This window comes from Gigantopelta aegis, chromosome 6 (genome assembly GCF_016097555.1).
Source record: "Gigantopelta aegis isolate Gae_Host chromosome 6, Gae_host_genome, whole genome shotgun sequence".
NCBI lineage: Eukaryota > Metazoa > Mollusca > Gastropoda > Neomphalida > Peltospiridae > Gigantopelta > Gigantopelta aegis.
In genome coordinates, this window is record NC_054704.1 from 19291055 (window position 1) to 19303818 (window position 12764).

At 38.5% G+C, this 12764-nt stretch overlaps 1 protein-coding gene across 1 annotated transcript in view; it reads right to left on the bottom strand.

Moving 5' to 3' along the window:
• Positions 1-10796, bottom strand: part of LOC121374997 (neurogenic protein mastermind-like) — a 22154-nt gene extending 11358 nt beyond the window's left edge. The window contains exon 1 of the mRNA XM_041502180.1: positions 9823-10796. Coding sequence (XP_041358114.1) covers positions 9823-10077 — 255 coding nt within the window. The 5' untranslated portion in view covers positions 10078-10796. The remainder of the gene's footprint in view (positions 1-9822) is intronic.
• Between the last annotated feature and the right edge of the window lie 1968 nt (positions 10797-12764).

Sequence of the window (12764 nt, forward strand, 5' to 3'; positions counted from 1 at the left end):
GTTCCAACCAGTGCACCACAACTGGACAAAGACCATGATGCCAATGGTATGTGCTTTCCTGTCTGTAGGAAAATGCATATACAAGATCTCTTGTTGCATTAGGAAAAATACAGCCGGTTTCCTCCGATGACGTGTCATAATTACCAAATGTTTGACATCAAATAGCCTATGATTAATTAATCAATGTGCTCTTGTGGTGTCGTTAAAAAAACCCACTTTAACTTTGTCCATCACGGAGACAAATTTTTAAATATAGAATTTTGTAGGTTATAAAGATATTGAAAATAAAACAAAGACTATGTATAGTTTGTAATTCCAATGAAATAGAAGATTAATTCCATTTTAAAATGCAAGATTTATTAAAAGGTATTAATATATTACTGAGGTTTTTTAAATTAAAAATATTACACATATTAATGAGCTCAGTAACCTTGGAAAATATTTAATTCGGCAAATAATTAAGAACTGATTTAATTTAATCTTAGTTTTCGATTTCATATCTGTATTGTATATTTGTCAGCTTCCATATTAAAATATGTGAAAATCACTCTCCACCATTATATTGTATATATTGTATACAGACATGCATTCATTATGTATGCTGACGAGTTCAAGATATTAAAATATATAATAATTAAGGCAATAAACAAACTTGAACATGGGGGGGGGGGGGGGAGGTGACAGTCAAACTTCTGAAAGTTTAACTTGATCACCTAGATCATTATTGGAAAATAAAGATGTCGTGCCTTTTATAAGGTTCTTGACAGATTAAATTAACTTAGAACTTTCTACCAGGCTAAACCAAGAGTAGTCTCGACAAAGGTTAAAATGAAGGTGGAGTAAAGGTAACATCTTTGTTTTGACATCGTAGAGAAGTATTTGTATTGTCCAAACAGCGAATTGCAAGCGTCTTAACAGTTTGGATCGGTGGGCTACGTTCTTAAATTTGGGATAAAGGTAGTAATAGTTTTATTTTCAGGTTGCACATCGTTTTTTAAAGCAAACTTCATGCAGGAGTTTGTGACGGTTTTTTACTATTATCAGTCTGGGAACCCAAGTAACTGGGTGAAATGCCTAGTCTTCTGTTTTTAAAATTTCTAGTAATTATTTTTTGAGATACGTTGCTGTTTGTTTTAGTTTTTAAATATATGTTCAGGTAAACAGGTTCGTTTGTATAGTCTTGATTTTAAAAACTATATGTGCCGAATTTACAAAACCTGTTTTTCTTGAACGCATGTATTTAATCACTGTAACACTGTGGTTTTACATAATTATAGAAATAATATTTTCATATACATGTACTTACCATTTGTGACACCCAATAGCAGATGTGCATTTTTGTGCTGGGGTGTCGTTAAACATTCATTCATTAACCATTGTAATCAAAGATCCCTTGCTACTAATGAAAAAATGTAGCGGGTTTCCTCTCTAAGACTATATGTTAAAATACCAAATGTTTGACATCCAAAGAGCCGATGATTAATAAATCAATGTGCTCTAGTGGTGTAGTTAAACAAAACAAACTCCTCCTCCCTTCTTAACCATTGTAAATGTGTTTTGTTACGCGCGTTTAACACGTAAACAGGTTTTGTACTTCTGGCCCTATGTCTTCACGTCCAACAATTAGTGGCCGTAAAAAAAAAAAAAGCTAGAATACTGACTGACACATCGGCGAGACCTTGCGACGAACACCTGGGTGAAACTAAATGTAAATACACGTACATTGGCTCCATTATATTTCCTACAGCCAAAGATGCATGTAAGTAAAAGCAACAGTATTTTAATTAGCATATAAATACGCATACTGTCAAAACCAATTACCTGTATGTGGTCTACAGACTTAATGATGCACAGAAATACAGTCTTACTTACATCGTTAAAACAAGTATGTTTGTTTTTAGAGGTTGTTGCTTTGCTTTGCTGTGTGTGTGTGTGTGTGTGTGTGTGTGTGTGTGTGTGTGTGTGTGTGTGTGTGTTCGTGTGTGCTTGTTGTTGGATTTGTTTTGTTTTTTAAATACAGACGCACAGACATTCAAATTCCGATATCCTTAGCCATTATTTTTATTTAACTTTGAATTAGTAGAAATCCACATAAATTTAAAATATTTTTAAAATGCAAGACGAACAACCGAAGTAAAAAGATTGTTGCTTTTTTTTCAAAATGCCACCAAACTATACAGATTTAATGTTAGATAATGTGGAATTGATAAAGTTTCTTTAAACGCAAACCTCAACCATCAGTACATAAGACCTTAGGCCCGTGCACATGAACTGACGACGACCACGTTTTGGAAAACTTTCAGCCGTATTATGTAAATATAAGAATACCGATGTAAGAAATTAAAAAGATGTCATGTCTAGGGATCCCATAAATTTTAATAAAAGGACTACCCCTTCTCCCGAACCTTCGAAAACTAACATACAAATCATTAAATAAAAATACAGTTTTCAGTATATTCATAAAATATTGCTAAAGTGATTAATATATCAATATATATCACTGTTTGGACCGATTCATAAGTATATATGACACCACGACTGTCTAAACGTCAACTTAACTCCTGTCTTTTGCAGGTTTAAATTTGTGAAACCGTCTTGGGAAATCCAATCCAATCCCGAAGAAGGAAGAGAGTACAATTCTGGAGAGTGGCAGTCCTCTTAAAGATGAAACACCTGCTTCATGGATGAAACTATGATCTTGTCAAAACTACCTTTAGACTGCCTTATGCAGAGATACGATTTGTTTTATTCGCTAATTGTTTACACATTGAGATATTTGAAGAATTCGTCAATCGCTTTTTATCAGACGTTCCAGAACAATGCGACATATAAAACTGGTCAGTTTAACACAAAACAAAATTATCCTGTCCTATACAGAGGAGGGAAAGAAAAAGAAAGAAAGAAATGTTTTATTTAACGACGCACTCAAAACATTTTATTTACGGTTATATGGCGTCAGACATATGGTTAAGGACCACACAGATTTTGAGAGGAAACCCGCTGTCGCCACTACATGGGCTACTCTTTCCGATTAGCAGCAAGGGATCTTTTATTTGCGCTTCCCACAGGCAGGATAGCACAAACCATGGCCTTTGTTGAACCAGATCACTGGTTAGTGCAAGTGGTTTACATTGAGCCTTGCGGAGCACACAGGGTTTTGAGTCGGTATCTGGATTAAAAATCCCATGCCTCGACTGGGATCCGAACCCAGTAACTACCAGCCTGTTGACCGATGGCCTAACCATGACGCCACTGAGGCCGGTCACATTCATACCAAACCCAATGTCTACTCTATTTTCCCCACCAAGTTTCTCATCTACAGTGGACTCTGTCCAAACCGGCATGTCTAATCCAGATTTTTGTGTAAACCAGAACAATTTCAAAGCCCGTTAATCTGTTAGCATTAGAACTCTGCCTAAACTGGATGCTGTCTATTCTGAATTTGTGATGCAAATTCATCAACAAAAGAATGGTTTATGTGGTAATTTAGCTCCGTCTAGACCAGCATTTGCTTTTACCTGTTGAACAATGATGTGCAGTTCCACATTAATTAGGACACCAAAGTGAAATTAAATAATAGCATCTTTTTGAAGGCTAAATAAACAATGAATACAGCATGATCAATCATATTATGAGTATGTGTTCATACCTAACTGTATTCACTCATATTCATGTCTTGTCAAAACTAGCACCTGTAAATATAACGTTTTATTGACATTGGTCTTTTATCATAGGAACTGTAACTCTGGATGAAATCTGTCTATACTGGCATACTGTGTAAATCGTCATATTCCGTCAGTCCCAGTAAATGCATTGTATATTTAGGCAGGATAGCACAAACCATGGCCTTTGTTGAACCAGTTATGGATCAATGGTCGGTGCAAGTGGTTTACACCTACCCATTGAGCCTTGCGGAGCACTCACTCAGGGTTTGGAGTTGGTATCTGGATTAAATATCCCATGCCTCGACTGGGATCTGAACCCAGTGCCTACCAGCCTGTAGACCGATGGCCTAATCACGACACCACCGAGGCCGGTTCCGCATCAGGCAGCTGCTTCACGACTGGGCTATGTTCCACCCTCCGTGTACTTGCAAAAACAGAAATGAGTATATTTAAGATGTACTGTTCATTGCAAAAAGAAGTCTGCCCTCTCGTTCCAGCCAGTGCACCACGACTGGTAAATCAAAGGCCGTGGTATGTGCTATCCTGTCTATGGGATGGTGCATATAAAAGATCCCTTGCTGCTAATCGAAAAGAGTAACCCATGAAGTGGCGACAGTGGGTTTCCTCCCTCAATATCGGTGTAGTCCTTAACCATATGTCCGACACCATATAACCGTAAATAAAATGTTTTGAGTGCGTCTGCTAACAGACAAATATCTGAATCAGTTTAGATAACATGTAAGAAACTGTTTTATTTAACGACGCACTCAACACATTTTATTTACGTTATATGGCGTCAGACATATAGTTACGGTCCACGCAGATATTGAGACAGGAAACCCGCTGTCGCCACTTCATGGGCTACTCTTTTCGATTAGCAGCAAGGGATCTTTTATATGCACCATCCCACATACAGGATAGTACATATCACGGTCTTTGTTACACCAGTTGTTGAGCACTGTTATATACGGAGGAGCCGGCCGAGATCTCTGCCCATGACAGGCATGTGCGAAAACAGCTTGCTCTGAATGTGCACATTAAACCCTATGACTTGACAAACTTCATTATCGCAGTTAGAAATGCTACATTTCGCTAAGGCTACAAATTAACTGAAATAATTATCAGGTAAAAATAGAAAATAAACAAATATCAAAGTCGCGAAATGCTATTCATAAACACGTAGTTTGGAAAAGGAATGTGATTGTGTAGAAGGTGGGGTAGAATTGGGAGGGGGGGGGGGGGTGTGTGTCTACTTTGCTATCTTCACCATCGCTAGATACCCTATTATAATTTGGGATTTTATAGAGTTTACGTGAACTAATTATATTGTGTTTTAGTCTTATACAATTAAAAAACATTAATGTCATTAATGTCCACATATAGATAACTTTATTGCTTCTTTTCTTTCTTTTCTTCGTTTTTTTTCTCTTTCAGTAATATTTAATTATGTTAATATATAAATTTCATAATATATTAGCCCAGTGGTAAAGCGCACGCCTCATGCGCGGTCGGCCTAAGATCGATCCCTGTCAGTGGGCCCATTGGGCTATTTCCCGTTCCAGCCAGTGCACTGTGAATGGTTTATCAAAGACCGTGGTATGCGCTACCATGTCTATGGGATGGTGCACATAAAAAAAGCCCTTGCTACTAATGTAAAAATGTAGCGGGTTTCTCTCTATGACTGTCAAAATGACCATATGTTTGACCACCAATAGCCGATGATTAATAAATCAATGTGCTCTAGTGGAGTCGTTGAGCAAAACATACTTTAAACTGATATATTACTGTCGTGACATGTCTGTATTCAGGAGGACTTGTAAGTTGTATAACGTGTGCCTAGTCCATTTGGGGGGAGTGGGGGGGGGGCTAAACAATAAATATGTTTCAGTCAATAATTTGAGGTCTCGTTGACGGTCACCACAATTCAAATTCGGTTTGAGACTTTGAGAGTGTATAAACCAGGAATTTAAGCATAGGGTCCCATGTCTAATGGGACTGGGGAACATTAGTACAATTTAATCATTTTAGGGATACTATTTGTAGATCATTGAATGACGTAGTGCACCATTGTTAAATTAATTTATCACGATGGACATAACTACAGAAATATTTACACCCTGAATTGAGATTGTTCAGTGTTTTTTGCTTTTGGAAAAGGCTCTATATTCGGTACCACAAAACGCCTAGTTTTATTTAGTCGTGGGTCAAACATTTTCAGAACTGAATGATTTTGCTCTGGATATTCGTTTGGCCAGGATTGACGGTTCACTGTAAACCGAGTTTATCTGAGCATGGTTAACTTCAAGAATGAACGAATCGTTAGTTGTTTTGTTTATCTGAGCAGGGTTAACTTCAAGAATGAACGAATCGTTAAAGTTTGTTTTGTTTTTAACGACACCACTCGAACACATTGATTTATTAATCGTCGGCTATTGGATGTCAAACATTTGGTTTTTTTTTTAACATATTAGAGAGGAAACCCGCTACAGTTTTCTATTAGTAGAAAGGGATCTTTTATATACACCATCTCACAGATAGGATAGCATATACCACGGCCTTTGGTATACCAGTCGTGGTGCACTGGCTAGTGTTAGAAATAGCCCAATGGGCCCACCTACGGAGATCGATCATGAAGAATAAATAGTTGACGACACCCCAGCACAACAATACAAACAGTCACATGGTATTATTGGTATGGGGCTCGACATAGCCTAGTGGTAAAGCGCTCGCTTGATGCGCGGTCGGTATGGGATCGAATCCCGTCGGTGGGCCCATTTAGCCATTTCTCGTTTGAGCCAGTGCACCACAACTAGTATATCAAAGGTCGTGGTATGTGCTTTTTGTCTGTGGGAAAGTACATAAGAAAAAATGTAGCGGGTTTCCTCTGATGACGAGTCAGAATTACCGAATATTTGACATCCAATGGCCGATGATTAACTGATCAATGTGCTCCAGTGGTGCCGTTAAACAAAACAAACTTCTTCATATAGGGGCCTAAACGATCCCTTGCTACTAATGAAAAAATATAACGGGTTTCCTCTCTAAGACTAAATGTCAAAATTACCAAATGTTTGACATCTAATTGCCGATGATTAATAATCAATGTGCTCTAGTGGTGTTGTTAAACAAAAAAATATTTAAACGGTATAGGAATGTTCAAGAGGGCTGGTCTTTCCGCCTAAGATTAGAAGAATGTAAGACGATGTTATTAGAAGCACCGACAACAAATCGAGTCTTAGTGTACCCTAATGTTGATTTTCGTTTAAACTGTCATTGCGTACGCCGTTCTGTACAAAAAAGCCCCGGGCTAGTTCGCCGACTCTTATGACGCATTTATCAAGTCCGTCTACTCACATTTATGTTCTTCATATTTGTTCAAAGGAGCACAGCCGACATTACATGTAGACGGGCTCTATCGGTCTTATGGCAGGATTAATCATTAGAAACACTGGGAACCATAATCACAAAGGGGCAATAACCAAGTTGTCTTGTCACCAAAGCTATTTTATGGGGTCTACGGTTCAAAAGCAAGAGCGATTTTACTTCTTTTTTCTTTTCTTTTTTGGAGAGGCCTCTAATTTTGGTCAAGTAATTATTTTGCCTATGTATAAAGTTAGGAATCTTGTTTATCAACGCCATCGAAATAAACTAGTATTGTCAGTACATTAATGTTCTGGGCCCTCTTATTAGAACAATCCTCAGGCGCCTGTAAGGGAAGGGGGGGGGGGGGGGTTCAGGTGGTCAAACATCCCGTGCTCATAGGTAGTTTTTTCAATATGTATTTTCCTGCGATGGGGGAGGTCATTACTCGATCCTCCCTAGAATCTGCGCTCACCACAGTCTAGATCCCCAACCCACCCCTGCACAAGCGCTTGATCCTAGATCTGCCCCATCTAAATATCAAAGTCCTGTCTATGACAATGTATTAATAATTAACATTGTGTATTCGAACACCCAGCACTGTATACACTAAGCGACAGATGTACATAGGAAAAGTAGTTTGCTTTTTCCTATCATTATAAACGCACTGGTAACACTGGTAACTTGAACATTTGGCGCCAAAAACTCGGTCAGGGTCGAATATTTAATGATCAGATAACACGAAAAGATAACACACCTAACACTGACTGACGGCAAATTAATCGTGGGCTCATATAGCTCAATGTTATTGTTTAGTATTATTGATAAAACAACCACAATACCTCATACAACCATCAGAAGTGGCGTAGCCGGGGGGGGGGGGGGGGGGGGGGGGGGGGGCAGGGGGCCATCAGTACCCTATAATATTAAAATACCATTATTTGTTTAAAATAGAAAATAACATTTACATCATATGATCGTTAAAATAAGACTACTGATCAAATTATATGAGAAATGGTATAATTAGGCCAAGTCAGACGATCGAAGGTTAAAGGGACATTCCCGAGTTTTCTGCAATTTTTAACATGTTATTGACTAACAGGGACTTTTTAACGATTGTAAGTACATATCAAATGTATTTTTCTGCATAAAATATTAGTGGCTGTATACTAAACGTGTTTCTGATCGTTCTACTATTTGTACTAGGATACATTTCATTTTATTCCTAAAATAAAAAAAATCGTACGTGTACGAAATTATTGGGGGAAAAAATCCAGTTTGGGCTTCTTACAAATATTAAGACGACCAGAAACACATTGAATATACAGACACTGATAATCTAAATAAGAAAATATATTTAATATGTAAGTTTAATCGTAGAAATATTTTATTTTTCGGAAACATTTTACAATGCAGCAAACTCAGGAATGTCCCTTTAAAATCCAAACATGAACGGTTGACTTTTTTTCACTTAATATTTTAATATTTCCTTTTGATATCCCAGTTTCTGACTGATTACGACTACTACTACCGAGTACCAGTTTAATATAACCTGGGGGTGGGGGGTAGATCTAGCTCAGTCGGTCGAGTGCTGACCTGAGGTGCTTTGGTCGTAGGATCGAACCCCCAATGGTGGACCCATTCTCTATGGGTTTGGTTTTGTCCCAACCAGTGCCCCACGACTGGTATATGTATCAAAGACATAGGTATGTTTTGTCTTGTCTCTGGAAATGTACACATAAAAGATCCTTGCTGTTATTATTATTAATAATTAATGTGTTCTAGAGGTGTCGTTAAAAAAGTTAATTAAAAAACAAGTTTAACATTCTTTTTATTTGACATCCAATAGCTCATCATTAATAAATGTTCTCTAGTGGTGTCGTTAAACAAAACTTTTATCTACCTGGTTAAAATACGAGCAGCAGGTTCGAAACCTAGTAATGTACGAGCAGTGTTGTTCTTCATCTGACCTCTACCCAAAGGCTAAACACATTTTCAAACCGCGGTGACATGCAATAAAATAAAAGTACACACGCTAAGTACATTTATATATGAGCCATTGTGACTGCAACATAAACAAACCAAAGTGAAGTTATCCAACCATTTCTTACTACCATTACTACTAAATGTCGAAATGGCAGAATTAAATAGTTGTATAACTTGACAGTATATGTAAACTGTATTTTATGTTCTGGTTCAGATGTTTTACTGGCGTTCAAGACACCTGACCGTGCGATGTGTAATTAAATCTTTGTCATGTAATACGTCAAATTTAAAAGAACAAGGTGGCGGAAAATGGGAACGACAAATATTTGGATACGCGGTCCAGTGCGTACATTAACTATTAGATTTCTCCCCCGACTTCAGTGATTGAAGTTTAAACGCAGGAAGCACTATAATGTGACTAACATAACAAAGACTTGACGGGATAGTTGCACCTGGTGAACTCGGCAAGATTAAATGGAAAACAATGTAAAGGACGTTCACATTCCCATCAACTGGATTCTCGAAATCTCGACACGGATACCAACTGGCTAATGGTTGATAATCAAGGTATAAACGGTGTGAACTTGTTACCAACTCCATTAGATAACGAGGTTACACCACGGGCGGCGGTGGGATAACTCGACAAACAATGTGTCGCGGCACTTCCTACCGACTACCCCTACTGAGGGCAGGCCGACTTCGCTAAGAGAGACACACATTTAGTTTTAGTTTTTTTAAAACCCCGAAATCACTTCCCTCCAGCCAAAATAGCACACACCAACACACACGTACACAAACAATGGAACCTTACCGTCACTACGAGGTTTCGGTGTTCCACCTGGGTAGTGGAGTCTTTGTTGGGTTTGGAATGTTTGGCTTTTTTGGCCCTGCTCTCAAGCCACCTCTGTCTCAGGAGCTGGGAGTCCTGGCGATTCTGATCGTACAGACCATTGATCCCGCTGTTAAACCGGCCTATACAGTTGTTTTGGTGTCTGCGATAACGCTCTATACGTCTGCGTAGCCGATCTACAACGTCACGCTTTTTGAGGGATAAGAAATCCCCCATGCTACCCTGCTTGTGCACAATTTTGGTGGTTCGTCTGCCAGCCTGACGCGAAGAAGAGCAGCCCGCCACGGGTTCGTCATGCACACATCTAAACACTGCCCGAGATTTCTCTTTCGTTTAAAAACTGGCACGAAAATCTCCCTAAACAATCAGGGACAATGGTTGTTCCAGCACCATAGCCGACGTTTTGAGAGGTCGAGTCACATCCCCCGCTGTACGTATCCACTCAGATGATGTTCGGACGTCTTCGGGCAGACGGCTACTACTGCTTGCAACTTGTTTTTGATTTGTTCGACACTGTTGTCAACAGCGTAACACACGTTATCCATGCACCACATACAACACGACTCGTATACCATCCCCACAACATACAATGCGATACAGCGCAGCGGACTAATATTGGTCGGCACGCTTACTGATTTGGACCAGTCTATTCGGTGTCACGGGGGAGGCAGGTCACTACTTTTTGTTGACTTGACCCCACTTGTTATATCACATTTCCCCAAGCAATCCCAGGGTTGTCGCGATCGGTTTTTTATATGTATATTTTTTTATTGCGTGTCAATTTCCAGTTAGTTTTGCCTCACGAACTTAGTGAAATACCAACGGAAGCTCGTTTATAAAGCGCAGACGTTGTATACAGTTTACTTATTGTGCCGTGCGGTTATGGCGGCAAACTCCACACAAAAGAACGCCAGGCCCAGGGCTACATCTTCCCAAATGTCGGCTGCTCGAATGCGCCAGGACCTGGGAGCTGCGATTTCAAACAGGAAGAGAAAATATATCGGGGTGACAGTCGCGCTGACGCTGGGGTTGTGGATGTGACGTCACGAAGGCTTCCGGCAGTTTGATTAGCCGTTGTCGAGTGGGGACCCTAGATCAAGTCGATATTCGTATGAATGCATGCAAGTCGGGAGGCCAATATGCAGTGCAAGAAATTACTGACATTACCTGTTATGTAAACAAAAATAAACAAATCGTCGGCATGCGTTAACGATTTCAGGCAGATTGGTTTATGGCGGTCGAATAGGTTTATTTGAACTGTAGTATACGACGCCAGGAACTGAATTCAATAGACGCGTTAAAGTTCCTTTAAATATTATTTACATAATATTAAAAATATTTTAGTGTATAAGTTGTTTTAAATTATATGGTTGTCACAGTATTACTAAAATGGCATCTGAAAAATTAAGGAAAAAGTAGGCCTACAAATATATTATTATTATTATTTTAAACAATACAGTTTTGGGTTTGAGGCTAAGTGGGGGGTGGGGGGGGGGGGGGGGGTTGATGCAATATTTTATTTTAAATATTAATACCCCCGACACAGCACTCGCATACATAATATATTTTTATTCCATATATTGTTACTGTTATTATTTAATAAACTATTTCAAGATTAAAATATGCATATTTAGATAGATATAAAATAAAGATAGATAGGCCCTATAGGTAGACAGACCTACAGATATGGATGGATGGATGGACGTGTCATATGATATATGGATGGATGGATATATAAATAGATAAATCGATATCGATATGCCTAATTACAAAACGGTCTGGATCAATTTAATTTCCGGGATTAGGTCCGTGAGATGAGTGTGGGGGTGGATAATTTAGTATTACATAGATCTATACGTTAGGATGAATGAATATGTGATTGTTGGGGCGGGACTTACCCCAGTGGTAAAGCGGTTATTACTGTAAATATAAATGTATTGAGTACGTTGTTAAATAAAATATTTGTTTCCTTCTTTCTTTGGTTGTTGTGAAGGACGGGACGTAGCCCAGTGGTAAAGCGCTCGCCTGATGCGAGGTCGGTCTAGGATCAATCCCCGTCGGTGGGCCCATTGGCCTAATTCTTACTCTAACCAGTGTACCACAACTGGTGTGTCAAATAGCATGGCATGTGCTATCCTGTCTGTGGGATGATGCATATAAAAGATTCCTTGCTACACTAATGAAAAAATGTAGCTCTAAGACTGTGTTAAAATTACCAAATGTTTGATATCCAATAGGTGATGATTATTAAATCAACGTGCTCTAGTGATGTCGTTAAACAAAATAAACTTCAACTTTATCTTTCTTAGGTTGAGCTAGTACGACTAGTAGTGATATCATTACGGCATGACGCGTCCTATGCGGAAGGAAGTGGAATTAAGAAGACAGCGTTTTCACGCAGTTAAACGGACATACACTATCCCCGATTAATTTATGGCTTCTGAATAAGTACGTAGGCCTACAATCCTTCGCCCCTACGTCAGAGTGGATGACATAATTCGGGGAGTACGCATGTTTAAGCTCTTTAACAAGTGTCATAATGGATGGTTTAAACTATTAATTAAAAAAATAATAATAAAATATTCGCGTCATCATGATAGGAGATACTTTTTAAAATATTAGCATAATTTATCATGCGAGATAAAATATATGAAAGATGCTGTATCAGCACTTTTATATCCTAATACATGTAATGCCACACTGTCTTTAAAGTTACTGACCTAGTTTTTGTCTCACATAACATGCATTTAGAACTAAATGTACAATATTGATACTTTGTAAGCTGGTAATTAAACGTACACCGCTTGTAATAGCTGACAAGTGTTTACACTAATACATAGAATTAGAATTAGAAATATTTTATTTAACGACGATCTCAACACATTTTATTTACGGTTATATGG